Source organism: Anarhichas minor, unplaced genomic scaffold (assembly GCF_050575085.1).
Source record: "Anarhichas minor isolate MPS153535 unplaced genomic scaffold, ASM5057508v1 ptg000052l, whole genome shotgun sequence".
Lineage (NCBI taxonomy): Eukaryota > Metazoa > Chordata > Actinopteri > Perciformes > Anarhichadidae > Anarhichas > Anarhichas minor.
Window position 1 is genome coordinate 1,151,455 of NW_027466498.1, and position 17,889 is coordinate 1,169,343.

Consider the following 17,889-nt stretch of genomic DNA (forward strand, 5'->3'; position numbering starts at 1 on the left):
CTGCAGCTAAAAACTCTGGAAGAAATCCAGCAAGTTAAACTTGAGTTAAGATTTTTCAGTCAATCTCCATTTCTATGGTCAAGAATGAACCCTACGAGCACATTTATGCTGATCATTAAAGTGCAACAGGTATTTATCGACAACAACAGTTAGTGTTGTGTTGCCTCGATGGCATTGTAGCATAGTATTTAAGTTATTATGGTAGTGATCTTTAAACACGGTTTCCTTTAATGTCTGTTTAAAAGGACTGCATGTAAGTGTATTTAATCCTATGGTTGATCAAATCAGGAATGTCATTCACTCCGAGGATTATAAGAGACATGGATTTAATAGAGCCTTTTGCAGATTGTGAACAATGATGACGTATGCAATTGTGTGCATGCAGTTTAGCAACAGAAGTACGTCGCAGTGCAACAGCTTGTCAAGCTACACAAGGGCAGTAACCACCAAAGACTGCTCATGCAACCTAAACAACGGAACATTCTAGAGCTGTGTGCTATTGGTGAGTGGATAGAATATATTAACCTAGCGTGTAACGTTACACCCGCGAGAAACAACGAGCATACAGGTCACTACATGCTTTGGATCACGTTATCTGTAGTCATGTATACAACGTCAAATACCATGAAAGAGACTCAGAGTTTTGAGTTTGAGTTTAAAAATGGGCGCTACAAACACAAACATCTTTGCAGCCATAGACTCTCAGCCTAATGCATTGGTAGTTGCTCGTACTGACTGAAGCTGTTGTTAACAAAAATAGAACATGTGTGTCGTGGTAAAAGCTTTCTATACATATTGATCTGAGTTTATTATCTACGCCAACCATCTAGAAAAGTTGTTCTAGAGTTGTTCTACTTAGAAGATGTTAAGTATCAAATACAACCTTTCATTATTAAAGAGTACTTTATTACTCTGTCGTATTTTTTTAAACTAAGCAACCAATCCACTTCCTGTTTACACCGTCACACGCATGCCCAGTGTACGTTAATGGTCACGTGCTGTCCGTCTCCGAAGGCTGCTGTGTGGATGCAGATCAATTCGAAAATGATGCTGAAACGCCCGTGTGGACGGAGATCGTTTCTATTTGACAAATCTGCTTCCAAATAGAAACGGAGTAGTATGGATGCAGCCTCAGAGTGAGACACCCTACACCCATGATGTCACTGACAGCAAAAAGATGGCTAGACTCCAGTGGTAATGCAAACCTAGTGGTTGAAACAGTAAAGTAACGGGGGCCATCACTCGGAGTGAGTGTGTCTTTTATTTGTTATTTTTGTGTTTCACTCGTGCAAACATGCTCCATCTCACACTTTGGCCTTGAGGACTGTACTGTTGGCAAGCGATCTGGATTGCCTACTGTTCTTGATTTTTACTGATTGACGATTGGTCGGTTCTGAAATATGCAAAACACAACTTCCACTGTGCATTATATTTAATTTCAGCTTAAGCAGACTTGTTGCTGTATGACTAGAAATGCTGACCTTTGTTATAGACTATCACAGAGGCACAAATACTGCGTTGTCTGGCTCTGAAACAGAGAAGGAAGCCTTTGTACAAAGCTGTAGTGGTTCCCACACTAACCTCCCCCACACAGAAACATACAAATATCCACTCAGACACACAGTAATATCCCACATGATACAGAGTTACATTATTCTACAAACTATCCATCACACATAGAAAATAAATGCACACATCGGCTCACAATAGCTGCAGTCACATGGCTTTTCCTCCTCTGCAGCAGGAGTGACTTTGTTTTGATGGAAAACAAATGTGTGTTCGGCAGACAGATTAGTGTGATGCTTACCTTGCAGATAGTCGGCAAGATCACCTCCATTACAGTACTGTGTGGGGAGACAAACATCACTATCAGCCATAACTAAATTCAGGTTCAACAATGTCAAGCTGTGAAGTTTGGTCTTATGCATGCGTGTGTGTTTGAGTGCGTCTGTGTTAGTTCTAATCCTAGCCCAGATAATGGCAGGCTCATCAATTCATCTAGTGAAAGACTGTAGCTTTATCTGTGCTAGAGTGCAGTCAGTTCTCAAGAGGAAGGACAAGAACCGATGAACGGCGTTGGTGTAGAAGGGTAAGAGAGAGCGAGTGGGTAAGCAAAGATGAGAGGCTGAATTAAGCTATAGTCCCCTTCTGCTCAGTGTAACCCTGTTTACTTCACCCTGGTCCCTGATTCTGAGGTGAACTTCCTGTACTAACGGGGGACATGTGAAAGGAAAAGCAATATAAAGCCCACGTCAGAACTCTACTAGAGGGATGAACAGCATCCTTCCAAGATATATGACCTCATTTAGTGTTTTGCTGATGGTGGTGGAGAGTGCTGTCTGATTGAGTTTATTCTTTGCCTGAACTAGGCGCTTCGGCACTGGGTCATTTTTATTTTTTTTATTTTTTTATTTTTTAATAATCGGTTTTCCGTTTCAGAGCAGAAGTGTGATTCCTTTGCTTGGCGTCGCCAGCTTTATCCTCCTTTACTTTTACACTTCTACAGTTTTTAAGGCAAGACAGTAACCTTTTAGATTCTCCATATGGCATTACCCAAATAACACCTTATTTTTTGGAACTGTGAGAAGCTGATCCATTGACAGCTGATCCAGACACACAAGATTCCAAAGGATTATTGATGGAGTATAGAGTAGAGCTATGTTAACATAGATAAAAACAAGATTTTAAGGTTTTCAGGGAATAGGATTCCTAGAAAACAGAGGTGCGTGTTTTCAGTGAGGAACTTAAGGTGCAGTCAGTTTGTTTGGGTGTTGCGAAATGAGCAGAGAGAGTTGGGGAGGATGCAGGTGTGAGGTTGTGAGCAAACTAAGAGAGAAATTATTGACACGTCTTTATTGTTACAAAAAAGAGCAGAGGATGAGAGGCTGACAGGGAGGGGGGGCGACAGGACAGAGGCCTGCCAAAGGGGGACGAACACATGCTGACAGACATCATTTATGTTAGAAGTTACAACGAAAACAAGTTTTTCCCAAACACATGTGACAACACTTGAGAAGAGGATATGAGCTGTGACTCATCAAATATCCAGACAGACACGTTTCTATACATACCTCCATGACCAGGAAAACAGAGTTGGGTGTTTCCTGGAAGAGAAGAGACACAGAATCAGATGCTATTTGTCCTGAAGCAGCAGTCAGCTCAACCCCACAGCCACTACAACCATAGTTGTATTACATAGGGGATTACATAATGATACAAATGTATTCTGTGCAATTTGGATTGGGGGGGGGGGGGGGGGGGGGGATAAAGTGTCACACAACACACAGATGTAGATGCTAGTGAGGACTGGCCATCATCACAGCAGAACATTGTTACACAAACACCGATAGTAACAAACAACAGCGACAACAGTACTTCTAAGAAGAGCTGCTGCCTGGAGAAACGTTTATTTCATGTTGTTGTCTCTGGCTGCTGCTGCTGTTGCCTGACTTTGGTTTGTTGCCTAATTGCTCAGCAGTGAGATGCATTCCAAGAGGCAGGTGCTGACAGTAGCACACAGGGCAGCCTGTGCGTGTGAGGGCTGAGAGGAAGTAGCTGCTCACAGTTATGAAAGTAACGACCTCTTGAACCGTTTACACGAACACATGTTTTCTAGAAGGCACTGTTCACACATTGGCTGCATCTGAAATAAAAAAATAAAAGCTGGTGGACTTCGGACATTGATAGCTCGCTGGTGAGGGCTGGGCTCCAAAACATTCCTTTCCAGAACTAAATATTCCAAAACAACTGATATAAATAGACCCCTCTGTCATCATAACCTTGTCACACTCATGTAACCGGAGAATCTGCAGGCTGGACGGAAGGATGACATGACTGTATCATCCTGAGTCTTAGAAACCGACAGCACAATGCACACAAAAACACTTGACACTGCCAAGAAGAGTCCATGTGAGACAAATCAGAACTGGGTCTGGTTAGTCGGTGAGTTATTGCGTCACACTCGAGCTCCGGGATTTCGTTATACAACAATATGGGGGATGGGATATGTCCAAACTGGAGAGGGTGGAGAAGAGTGTGTGTGTGTGTGTGTGTGTGTGTGTGTGTGTGTGTGTGTGTGCACACCCTGGGGAGGGGGGAGGTTTTGCATTTGTGGTGAGCCAGTGTGCTTTTGTCACGCAAGCGAGAAATGTAATCTGGGGTATTCTGGGTAAACTGGTGTCATTTGGGAGTTAAGTCTGTGCTTTGACATAACAACCCACACGGGATGGCGGCAGCAAGAAAACAGTTACTGTGTGCCGAGGACAAAAGGTCAAGACTTCAGTGTGGTTCCATCTCGGGTCACAGATGTGCTGATATGGCTATGTACAGTACACACACAAAACAGCGTGCAGAGAAAGAAAGATTACGTCCCGTCTGCGAGAACGTAATGAGTCGTAGCAATAAGGCACTTTCACGTGAAGCGCAGAAACAGCGAACTACTACTACTAATTATGGTCCTCAAGAAAACTTGTTATGCAAGAGAGACACATGAACTGAAGATCATGCTAGTGTATTTGCTCATGTGCTGAACAAACATGTTACACACCGAGTTGCACCAACAAGGATTCATTTTGAAACTCGAATAAATCATGGTTTGAGAATTGAGAAAGATTCCATTCAAAACTCTCTTTTAACGTGTTTATTTTACCCTAAACTTAGATTCAATTTGATTCTGTTGCACAAAAACTCCAATTTGATCCAGTATTGATGTTAAAGTTTTGTTAAACTCTGATTAATTTAATCTAATACCAGTTCTAATCATTGTAGGTGCCACCCTGCCTGAGTACATGTTCCATCCATATGACTGTGTGTGTTTCTTCTGAGCTTCTGTCCCAGCCCGCTAAATGTCTGGAAAGCAAAGCTGTGTAAAGGAATGTGGACAGAGTCCAGGGGGGTTCTAACGTACTGCAGGCTTTCTAGGAAAACCCACGGAGCACACACACACACACACACACACACACACACACACACACACACACACACACACACACACACACACACACACACACACACACACACACACACACACACACACACACACACACACACACACACACACACACACACACACACACACACACACACACACACACACACACACACACACGGCTGGGGGCCCCTCTCCAGGCCAGAACACAATGTTCATTGGGCGCAACATTAGCTTTTGTGAAGATTGACACACAGACTAAAACATTTCATAACCAAACTCCAGTGGTGCACGCTCACACCTCGGCTATGTGTACAAAGCAAGGGGAATGTCAGATAACACATTCAGAGGGAGACATTACCCCACTGTGCCTTTATAGAGCAAAGAGTTGTTTGTTGCTATATTAATGATCTGAAAGTTAAATACAGCTTTATTATAAGTATTTATTAGGGCTGTACACAAATCAGAATTGTTTTAATTTGAATCAGATTTGGCTGTTCAAAACGAAGATCGACTCGTTCCTTATTTTGATATCGACTATCAGAACACCCATCACCCTTCATATCTGTGCTCTTTTAAACCGTTTAATCATAAAAACATTGGTTGTACAAAGTTCTTCATAGATAGCCACTTAAAATGACTTAACTTGAACTATTTCAAATTTACTGAGGGGTCACCTAAGGATGATAAAACGCTATCCTTGCAGTATTTGGCAGTTGGGGGATTTCAAAGTCTGGCCACCTTAAATTAAATCTTTGTTAATGATTTTTCAATGTAAAAGCAAAACAAACAGACCTCCTGTTATCTCTGTTGTCCCTCCACAAATATCCAAACTGCAAAGCTGTGCTGTGCAGCATGGGTGAGAGAGAGGAATGAGAGCCAGCCATAGAGCCCTGAGAAAAAACACCTTATAATTAGCCCGTCTAGTCCCACACTGCTGCAGCTTGCTTAACGTTACCATCTCCACGAAGGAGGACGGGGAGCAGCTCAGTGTGTGTTTAAGACCGTCATTAAAAGCAGCGAATGAGCAGAGTTCCTCCAAACTACAGGCAGGATGAGGACCTGCAGTCTGTCCCACATGCAGCCCTGCAGCCTCCTGTGCGCAGGTACTCTGTGAGACAGGCAGGGAGCAGCTACTTCTTTACCCGCTGTAGCAGCTGCTGATTCTCCTGAAAACAGCCGCAGGTTTGCAGCATTCATAAAAGCTGGCAGACTTTTAAACAAAAAAACTTTATAATGTTAAGTTTTAAACATTTTAAAACGTCTTTAATGCTTCAACAGTTAATGGTAATTTCCATTAATGCCATTTGCCTCATCAGTGTGCCTCATATTTTACAGTACGCCCAGAGGCCTTCTACACATTAGGGGCTTGAAGAATACACGAAAATGCAAAATACTCTGCTTTGAATATTTTGTATTAAAACTATTCACACCAGCAGTGGATTAGAGCAGCAGATATTAAGACGATCACCACTCACAAACTCTGATTACTCAGCCAGACCGGCCAAACCAAATGCCATCAAAGGCCATGTGACCACCCGAGGAAGAGGGGGAGGAGAGCTGTGATAAGAGCTAAGCTAACACAGCTAGGACCCAAGGTTATTCAACCAGCCTGCTCCTGGCTAAAGTCCAGTCGCTGGAAAGTAAAATGGAAGACTCCGTGAGAAGAGGGGAGGCGGGCTCTGTGGTTACATCAAGGGTGCTTGGTGTTCAAAGGTAGTCAAAGTTGAAAGACAATAGGCCGTTCTCATTTTCCAGTTTGTGCAGCCTTGATTTCTTTCTTCACCTCCTCTCCTCTCATATTCGTCTCACCCTTGGGAGATGTGAGCGGAGGAGGCAAGAAGGAGAGGCTGGTTCTCCAGCACATCAAAGACAACCTCCCAGCCAGCCTGGACCCTCAACCAGTTTGTATACAGAGCCAACAGATCCACAGAGGATGGCATCTCCACTGACTCCACTCAGCCCTCACACATCTTGAAAACAACAACAACAACAACAACAACAACAACAACTACATAAGAATGAGGTTTATTGATTTCACTCTCCCCCATGAAACCGATTGGTTAACTTATCCCTCTGGGCTCCAGTTCATCACTCTGCAACTGGTTATTAGACTTCCTCACAAACACACCCCAGGCAGTTCCAACACCAAACACATTTCATGGGAACTCATCTTCTAGCTTTCAGGATATTTCATTACCAACAGACTAACAGACATTGTGACACTGCTAGTGTGGCTAACAATGTTCTGTGTAAATCTGTCTATTCTGAACCAGATCTTAGTCAGGGTTAGGGCTGGGGTTTGATTATCAAAAGACTAGAAAAAAAGACAAATCAGGCCTTAGTTTGCAGAATTATGCTCGAGCATTACTTTTATATTTCAAAGAGAAGATACTATGCAGTGCATACTGCCCACACAGTATTTAGGTTTAGCTATTACACAGGATTCATTTAGTCTGACCTCTACATTGACCCAATCTCCAGCCCCGTTTTGACCTAGTCTTAAAACGGCACACATTTGAACTCCATATGGTTAGCTTCGGCTATAACTGTGTCATAGTACCTATAGCCCTGAACCATAGGGGAACCACTGCATCAGAGCATCACGCTTAACAAAAGGTCAAACAGATGGTCACTCTTTATGAGGCTCCTATTGACTCAAAGACTTGCCCTTTGGCCTGTAGTTTACACCACAGAGAGGTCAGAAGGCTGGGTTCATGGGTCATTATCATCACCATACCCTGAGTATTACAGCTGCTTTTCAGCTGTCAGGCACTCTACTGTTTTCAACGTAAGTGCTTTCTTAACATATATACCTCCTCAACGCAGATCCTCACTGTCTGCATCAACCGTTTAACTGAAGTCGTTTCATGCCTGTCCACATGTTGGAAATGCTTTAATGGACAGACAGTAAAAGATCTCTGCCTTTTCTAATCAAATACAGCCTATGCGTGACCAGACAGTAGCACAGACCAGCACGGGCTACATTTGCTGTTCTGTTGGGTAAACCAAGTCCTACAGCACAGAGGACCAATAACAACAGCAGCTGGTGAGGCTGGGAGAAGCCAGACTGGGGATTCAAGAAGTGTCGATGAATAATATAACGTGTGGAAACAAAAAAAGTGAGAGGACTGTACAAAATGATCTGGGAATGGAAACGATAAAAGAGAGGGGGGGCGTATTGGTTTCCAAAGGGCTGAAACACACCAGACTCTATTGACAGTCACCAAGAGAGGAAATGCACATCGTTACACAACGCAACAGACAGACCATCGCTGCAGGGGACGGGAAAAAAGAGCCGGCTGGTAAGAAAAGGAGACGGGGAAACAATGTCGGGACCTGCCCAGTACATGTTACAGGCAAAGGGGACAAAGCAGGCGTACACAGACCCAGAAAGAGGAAGTTCATGAAGAAAGGTACTCAATCCAAACAGTTGACAACCCAGGATCCAATAATAAATCTCTACAAGTTCTATTTCAAACACCACCAACAAATAACATCACTAATGCACTATAGCAGTGGAAGAAACAAGACCGGTGATGAATGCTAGAAACAGTCATCTTTGCAAAATAAAATACACAATCTAATATTCTGCCCCCAGAGACGTGCATTCATTTTTAAAACCCTTTTTTAATCCAGCGGGATCTGAAAGTGCACGTGTCAGGAATATGTGATCCCTGACTCTGATAGATGCCGAGCTCCCAGCCAGAGGACAAAAGTCATCTGAGAGATTTGTGCTCATTTAACTTGCCTCAACCCAACGAGTGGAGTGTATATGTGACCGTGTACTGACAGTACGGGCACATACTTCACACTCATACTGCACATTTCCCTCAGGCTACACAGTTTGGCCAAAAGCCTTCAAACAACTTTGTTTATGTGATGTTCCTTGTGATCGATTCTTAGAAATGCATGGAATTGCAGTTTCACACCCAGCTTTTTGCAATCCCAACTTTTGAGAAGTCTTGCCCCATGATGATGGACCGATCGACTGACCAAGTATTGCAAAGCAGTGTGGGTCATTAGTCACATGAGCACCGTGTTCTGCACCGTATAACTAAAGATTTGACAGACTTAGTATTCAGAGAGCATGGCTCATATGCAAAACTGTATAAGGCGGTTATGTCTGATCATGTCCTGTAACGTATCCACCGCAGACGGAAAGACTTCAGCTGTTCTGTAGATGCTTGCAGGTGAATACAAACAGATACTAGACTAACTTTACTAATTTTAGTGATAATAACCCAATTATTATATTATATAGACTGAAATGACTTGATCATTACATTCAGAAACATTGGTAATAAGGACAAACTGCTGGTAAGTCACTTCAATTACACAAGTAAGGCAGAAGATGTTCTCTCATTGGATGCTGTTGACAGCTCTCAGCCTCCCCTTTGCTGAGTTAACGTGGTGTTATCACATGTTGAGAGTGAGAAGAATGTCCAGAGATACTGAATGAAGGGATTGAGATGCTGATGTGGTCTTCTAGCGTTAGCTGGTCACTACTCAACTGCTGTTCAGCTGCAATCTACCTAAAGCTGATTCTTTATTGGCCAACAGACTTATCACTCTGTTTTTAACATACAAAATAAACACACAAAATTAAAATAGTGTTACAAATATAATGAACCATCTTTTGCTGCACCTACAGACTGGTGGTAATCTGTGTTTACCCAATTAAAGACAATAGTTTCATACCGTTTGTCGAACTCGCGTAACTAAACTTCTTAAAATATGTAAAAAGGCTTTCTGACATCACAGATTGTGCCCTTGACTTGGTTGTCGGTTCTATCCCAGGCTCCTCTATGTCAAAGTGTGCTCGAGCGAGAGAATGAACCCTAAACTGCTCCCCTGGGCGCTTTACAACAGCCCACTGTTCCTCATGCTTAGGATGGGTTAAATGCAGAGGTAGGTACCTGTATGTATATGACAAATGTCCTTTTTGACTTTATGGGGTGCAGCTGGGTATAAAGGGCTCAACTGTCGCCATGGTGCCTTCTGGCTTAAACCCTGTGTTGTCAGGTTTATGGTAGAAGCTTTGCTAAGACTGACTCAGCCAGCTGATAGGAGAGAGACAGAGGGCAGTCTTACTCAGCACTAAACTGAAGGACTAGCCTACAGCAACATCGACCGTCTTCATTTGTGGACGTAGATTCCTTTGACTAGATTCAACTTTTTCGAACACTGGAACAAACAAGGTCTCAGAGTGTTGCAAACAACACTCAATGGAGACAATTACTGAAATACTATTGAATACTTCATTCTCCATTAAGCTTGTATCAAATTGACTTACCTGGACATCATAAAGTGCCACAATGTTTTCATGCTGCAGCTCCTGAGCAGAAAAACAAGATGTATTAACACAAACATGAAGTTAGCTCCAGCAGCTAATCACCTTCACAGACATTTCTATCGAGGAAGTTGAGGCTCCTTTTTGTCAAAGGTGCAGACTAACAGAAGGTCAATGTCAGATCATTCTTTAAATACATTGAGGAGATAATTGAGAGCCAATTAAGCGTTAATGCTCACCTTCAGGATTTTGATTTCCTTGCCGAGGAGGATCTGGGACTTGGACAGGTTCTTCTTATTGATGCTCTTTATGGCCACCTCCCAGTCCGTCTTCTGAGGAACACAGAGAGCAGGATGAAGAGGAAAGAAAAGATTAGAACTTAAAGCAAAACCTTCATCCCAATCTCCCTGTAAAATGTCCCCTTAACTTAACCTACCAAGTATAAATGACTGATGATTTAACACATATTCACTTTGTACATGTTCTCCACCTATTTGTTTCAAGATATTCAGTTTGGCATTACATTTGTTTTGATTCTGAATGCCTTATGAATCAAATCCACAGTGTTATTAATCTAATACAGTCTGCGGTCTTTGGTTGAGCCACCCATCCATTTCTTCTTCAAGTGGAACACATCCTGCTCATTTTCAGGTTCATACGTGTACTTTGGCTTTCTACTAGAACATGTTTACATGCTTTAATGTTCAAAAAACACATCTTCTCATATTGTCCGTCTGAATACGCCTGTATGCACTCTGTCTGAAACGCTCCGTTTTAGCGCCTGTCTCTTTAAGCCCCCCTCGAAAAAGACCAGCCTGCTCTGATTGGCTTGTGAGAAAAACATGGTGCACCTCTGCAAAGGTAGTTCTCAAGCCGTGTGAGTCTGGTTAGTTTACAAAAGCAGTCGCAGCTGTATCAGACCGACTTAGAGTGCAGATTGTTGATTGGACCGCACCATGTTCCTCCTGCATCATGGGGAGGAGCAGTGTCTTCTAGTTTGATTCTCTTTCTGTTATTTCTTTGGCCAAATGGTGTTTTTGATATGCTCGTTTCATGATCTTTCCTTTGTTCGTATTGGGTAGTGCTATAACGGACATGTTTGTGGTTATTGTGCATTGCCCCTGCGTGTCTGGATGGCCTGATCAGCCGCTCAGTTTGTGCTTCTCAGTTCTCCTCTGATAGTGCTTCACTTTAGTGCTTCAGGATCATTGCCGGAATTATTTCTGTCACTTCTTTTGTCTTTCTAAAATAAAAAAGAGAACATTTAAAAAACAACAACACTTGTGTCTCTCTGGGTCTCTGACAAACTGGAAATGTGAAACACAAATAGACATTCAACAACCGCTGGATGAAGAGCATGAAGCAGCTGCTGTCCATTAGAGGAGCGCATGCAGGCCTGTGAACACAGCTTTGCTCTGCCTCAGGATATTGTTCAGTGGAGGCGGTAAGCCCCGTGGATCCTGAACGTCTCATCTTGTGACCAATGTATTTCGTAGGAGACAGCATAATAGTTGCACTTATTTAAAACATGGCATTTGCTGTGTTAAATAGCACTGAGATTCCTTTTTCCACTTTAGTTTAATGTTTAATTTAATAAAAATGTAATATTTGTGAACAACGTAAGCAGAGGTGGTGTTTGTTTCAGACGAGGTGGCCACCTCTGCAACCCAACAAGGATTGACTGGAGGTTTTGTTTACCTGTAAAGCTTATTTTACATGTGATTTTTGCATACATTTGCCTACCATGATGATACATCACGGTATATATATATATATAAATAAATGTATAAAAAGCTTTTGGATTTTAATTATATAACCAAGCACTACAGAAGGACTCTTTTTTTAAACATTGTTTGTGTGTGTATGTTAAAAGCAAAGCCTGCTGGCCTAAATAGCATTGTCAGCACCACTATGTGAGCGTTGACAAAGGAAGGATGGAGGAAATTCTATCCGTCCCAATAACACCAGGTCACTTAGGTTTGTGACAGCTCGGCCAGCCTATTGCGCAGAATGATACGCTGAATGACGGGGCACTCAGATGACAGCTGGAACGAGAGCCAGGCAACCTACTTACTCTGAAAGCTAAGTGAGACTGAATGAATGTTTCCACAGGAGCTCCTGGAGCAGGTATTTAAAGGCTCTCAGGACATGTGCTGCACACGCAAGCACCCAACTAAGGACACAGTGATGGACCCATGGACCCGTGGGGGGGGGGGGGGGGGGGGGGGGGTTCTGTTTCTATGCCCATGAAAAAAAACACATAATATGGACAAATGAAATCAACATCAACACAGCTACGGAAGACAGTCTCTGAATAAAAGGCCGTGGTATCCAAATTAATCTAGGTTAAAAGGAGATGTTCTTGTTCTAGGGTTGCACTCCGCCTAAAGCCTGCCAGAGAATCTAGCACATGAGTCTGTGTGTGTGTGTGTGTAACACTGCCAGCTGAGCTGCATCCATACCCAGCTCACTGTCAGCCTGTCCAGCCAAGTGTGACTGAGCTACGAACACTTCCACCGTAGAAGAAGAAAAACAAATGTGACCCCATTGGCCCATCATGTAATACTGGAGGGTGAGGAGGTGTGAGGGAGGGGGGGGGGGGGGGGGGGGGGGGGGGAACGTAACTAATGGCTAGGTAGTGCACCGCAGCATGGAAAGTTAAGCAGTGCAGAGTAAGCAGTTCTCCTCTGCTCAGAGTCATGCTGCAAAGACAGAAGCACCATGTCATGTTCCAGAATAACGCATGATATCATGGATGAATCAGAGCCCATTGGAGTGGTGTGAGCAATGGAGCGCTTAGTGTCTGCAACACTGCAACCAGAAGTTGGCCCAACGGGTTGAGATAGAGCAGAGGACTATGACAACAAAGGAGTAGCAACATACTGAATATCTCGTTTAGGCAATTAAAGAGATCGACTCTAGCCAATATGATCCTCTGAAATGTTAATCAATGAATCAAGAAAATACTCGGAGAATTAATTAGCAATGAAGATAATCGTTAGATGCAGCTCTTCTGTTCATCCTTTTACATCCTAGATTATTTATACTAAATACATTTCACCCACATTCATACTGACGAAAATGAAACAGACTATGTGCTATGTTGCTAAAAACTGTAACTTGTTATATATTTGTGCAGAGAGAGGTCCAGCTGTTGCAATAATCTGGGAAACACACAGTTTTCAAAGGATGTTTATGTAATTCCGATTTTGACATAAAATGACATCTTAATAAGATGTGTTACATTTTGGAGATTTTTTGTTAATCGGTATACTGGGAAACTTCCTAACAAATTCAAAAACACGACTGCTTCTGCGATCAGCTTATTGTCCTGCCTCATCTCTGGTGATCCTTTGAATAATTGCTTGACATTACAGTGTAACAGGAGCCCGTATGTAGCATCCAACACTGCCTAAGCATGAAGTAACCCATCACGCTTGTTGAAGTCAGGTGGCTCTAACCATCCCGTTCCTCAGAGGTGGAAATGATCCTATAAATAGACTAAATGGCAGATGACAGGACTTTTAACAGTAAATACACTGATCACATGCCAGGAGCTTTTTAACAAGACAGGAAGGCATGTGAGCAGTGGACAGATGTGCAGCTAGATGAGGTGATTGTTTGCAGGTCTACATTCAGCTCCGTTTTCCAGACTGTGAGGCTGAAGTTATCAATGGTCGCTCGGCCTGCTCTAATGTGGCTTTCATTGAGGAATTCAGCACCATCTGTTTCACACCAGAAGCAGTGGGTGCAACATGACGTCATCTCCTTCATTCTGTCACATATAAACAAACATCCCATTCCTGCATGGAGTGTACGGAGGGAATTCTATTTCCGAGCAATATGTTAATAATGTCATGCATCCAGTGCTTCAGTGTGAATGAACCTAGTCCAGCTCTTACATAAGGGAGGCTTGTATATTTAGAAAGGCAAAAGGAAAAACACTGCACCCCATCCTCCCTCCTGCCTCAGTACGTCAGCAAGTCATTCACTGCTGCCTGACTCATCCATTTCATGAATGAACCAGGCGGCCTCCATACACCTACACAACTAACATCAGGATGGTGAAATGACACTGAAATCAGTGGTCACAGCATGACTGATCGGACCATCAGACTGGATCAAAATGTCTGTTCAGAGAAGCTGTGACAGCCACATATGCTGCATTCTGCTGCAACTGACTGACCCAGATTTTCAGAATGACGCTGCCTACTTACCTCCTTCCACCCTGCAAGAGAAGAGGCGAAGACCACACTACACACTGTTTATTTACCTTCCTATGTCTCCCTTTGAACACCACAGCAAAGGCTCCATGTCCGACCAGGTCTTTTCTGCTGTACTCGAAGTCTCCCACTGCCTCCATTGTGGGAGGCTGCTGGTCCAGCTTGATTCCGGGCGCTGGTGGATCTCCTAAATGTGTTGGGCTCTTCAGAAAATACTCCTGGAGCAAATGATGCTCTCAATCCTGGTGATGCTGCTTCTTGCACTGCGGATTTACTTCATGGCGGGCTGCTCTGATGTGCCTTATTGCATAAATAAGAGATGCAGTCAGGACATAACGCATTCAGATGCCCTCTAAATAGTTCGCGAAGTGTGTAATATCACGCAGAAGAGAAGCTTTGAGCATGGCAAACAGCAATCCGGAGCTAAACGGTATCAGCGCCAGTCAGTCTTTGACCCAGTTCGATAGCTGCAATCCAGTTTTGCATTCCTCTCCAAGGAGGCTCGCTAACACGCTGTGTGTGCCCGGTCACCGAACCTGTTCAGAGGGACAGTCTACATGATGCCAACCCCGCTGGACATGACCATGCGAAGGCTGAAAGCAGCTGCAGACACCGAGCTATCGGTTAGCCTGACAGTGACATAACACTGTGGCAGCACCTCGCGTCATAGCTGCTGTAGCTGCTCTCTGCTAACATGCTAACAATAATACGGGAATAGCGTTACGTTGTTTGGCGACACTGAAAAATTGAATCTGCTTCTACAAGTCGTAGCAACCTATAAAGCTAGCCAACACCCGCGAGCTAGTCCACAGACGATGTTAGCGTTGAAAGATCTTGAGGCTGCAGCACAGATGTCAACACAGGACTGTTTGTCTGACGGCGTTAGTCCTTGTGATCCGTCTTCTTCCACTAGACGTCTACTGGACACATCTCTCTCCTCCTGACGTTTCCCCAGTGGACATGAATGTAAATCCGTGTGACATAGAAGAACACTTCGTTGTTTCCTTCGTCGTAAAGTCTTACAGAACAGCTAACGTTAATGTTAGCAGTGGAAGTAGAGGTCGCCTTTACAATATCATTTACTTCCACGTAAAGCTCCTGGGTATTAACGTGCTCATATGAACGGTACAGGTTTTAATCACTGTACAGCTCTGTCACATGCCGACAGAGGAGCTCTGTCGTCCTGACGGTCATTTAAACAACACTGGAAGCTAGTGCCATGCTCTTGCTTTATATCCTATCCTTGCGCGGAGGCCAGCCATAGACATTTCCTTCCGCTGCAAGGGTTAGTCCGTTCAAGGAGGGTTCATCAGGTTCTTAGGACGCTTTGAAAAAAACGGGGGTTTTGCCATGTGAACTAAACTATTTATCTATTTTAATCTATCTATTCTAAAACAACACTATTTTCAAATATATGCATTTTTGGACGGTCAAAGGTAGTTGAAGGATGTGTGCAAAGTGTCTTCTTTGGATCCCCATGAGAGGTTTAACGGCTATAGTTCAAATCATTAGAAAAGATTGGAATTCATTTGGTTTTTGGTAACACATTAAAGCACTACATAACATCTTAGATGTATAATGTATTTATAAAATATTTACTACTGTATTATAATTTTAATATCGTTAAAAACAAAAGAGAACTGGGAAGAAAGCGGATAATATTGCAATCGATATTCCCTTTTTTTTTAAAGATGTGACATGATTAAGTAGTCAATGGAACACAGGTATCGATCAAAATAGCCTTACAAAAGGTACACAGTTTAAGCACACTCGTGCTGTGGCTCAATGATGACAACATGGCATGTTTGGTAAACCAGGGAACATATCATCATGAATCATCATTTATCATGAAAATAGATGTCGCATGGTGGAAAAGGGGAAGCATTGAACAAGTTGCAAATCTATTTCTTACAATGTGTATATATTTGACCCCCTCTGGTGGCTGAAAACATAACTACAATAGTACAGAAGTAGAATTTTGTCTTTAAGCCACCCTGGCATTATTAACACAACCTGAACACATATCAGGCTACATAAAGATTCAGGCCTGTAGGCTGGGGACGCTGGGGTTATTTAGAAACATGGAGGGGTCACATTCTTCAGTCAAAATGTATTATGGTGGGTACAAAAACTAGCGGCTTGGTATTGATATTGATATAAAATATCTTCCTTTGGGGAATATAAATATGCTTGACCCAATTCTTTTTTAATTTAGCAAAATATATCTGCTCAATGCATCAGTCATCATAAATAAAATATTTCCTAAAGTTATCAAAATGTAAATGACCTAAAAATGCGTAAACAAGGAATCTGACATGGCATGGCTGTGGCATCCAATCAGAAGATTGGCAATTCGATCCCTGGCTCCTCCAGTCCATGTCGATGTGTCCTTGGGCCAGACACTTAACCCCAAATTACTCCCGAAAGCTGTGCCATCGGCGTATGAGTGGGAATGAATGGGTTAGTTAGTCCTGACGGGCAGGTGGCACCTTGCATGGTAGCCCCTGTCATCAGTGTATGAATGGGTGTGAATGGGTGAATGATGACATGTAGTGTTAAAGCGTTTTGAATGGTCGGAAGACGAGAATATACAAGTACAAGTCCATTTACCATTCTAAAGCATCACTACTCAGTGCTGCAGGCACATGTGGCAGGTTGTTGGGTGATGTTGGAAGAAGACACTTAAATGAATCAGTTATTTCAGCTGTTAAAAAGTAGCTTCAGGTAGCACTACACATCCACAGCTGCACCTGTATTTTTTCCTCTGGTGGTGTTTGAAATAGTGGGAACTGCTTGTCCGAGTTAAAATTAGTTGAGTGGTCCCTCACTCGATCTCTCCTCTGTATGGGGCTCTTTTGGCCCCCTGGAGCCCCAAGCAAACATCGTGAGGTACGGGCACTGACACCAGTCAATCAAAACTCAAGTAACAAAAGTGTTCAAGTTAGTATTGGTACAATTTCAATGTGACTTATCTTTAACAATGCAAGCAGACAAAAATAATGCAAGTGTTAATGTGCTAATCATAGAGTAAAGAGAAGTTAGTAGAGATAATATGTGCACATGTGGAGACAAGACACTGGTCTATAGATAAAAACGAGAGTAGATAAGCTGATGAACTGGGGCTGTTAAAGGCACTATGTGGAACATTGAACTGTTATGAAACAGTCTCAATTTAATACAAATGTCCTTATATGACCAACATAAGTCAACGAGGGCATCAGCAAGAAGATTGGTTATTTCTAGCTAAGTATTCTTAATGCTTGTCATCGGTGCCACCGGGTCAGACTCTGTGCAGTCAGATAATACCATGAAGGTTCACCAGCAACTCTTTCAGCTCAGACTCCAGCAGGGCCCCCTGCAGCAATTAGCCCACCCCGGATAGACCCAGATCTGGCTAAGCTGCTGCTTTCAAACTGTGGTCGGAAGCTCCGGCTGGAGGAGAGCTC

The 17,889-nt window shown here is 43.1% G+C and overlaps 1 protein-coding gene across 4 annotated transcripts in view; it reads right to left on the reverse strand.

Annotated features, from left to right (window-relative positions):
- ulk2 (unc-51 like autophagy activating kinase 2) overlaps positions 1 to 15,683 on the reverse strand; it is a 40,833-nt gene extending 25,150 nt beyond the window's left edge. Inside the window, exons 1-5 of one of the 4 annotated variants that reach the window (XM_076075417.1) lie at positions 14,494 to 15,683; positions 10,460 to 10,552; positions 10,224 to 10,265; positions 3,072 to 3,104; positions 1,808 to 1,844 (exon numbers count right to left, since the gene is read on the reverse strand). In XM_076075417.1, the coding sequence (XP_075931532.1) occupies positions 1,808 to 1,844; positions 3,072 to 3,104; positions 10,224 to 10,265; positions 10,460 to 10,552; positions 14,494 to 14,583 (295 nt within the window). In that variant the 5' untranslated portion in view covers positions 14,584 to 15,683. Of the gene's footprint in view, positions 1 to 1,308; positions 1,529 to 1,705; positions 3,105 to 10,223; positions 10,266 to 10,459; positions 10,553 to 14,493 lie in introns of those variants that run through there. The other 3 variants (XM_076075416.1, XM_076075418.1, XM_076075419.1) reach the window with 3 other exon arrangements.
- Positions 15,684 to 17,889: the final 2,206 nt, after the last annotated feature.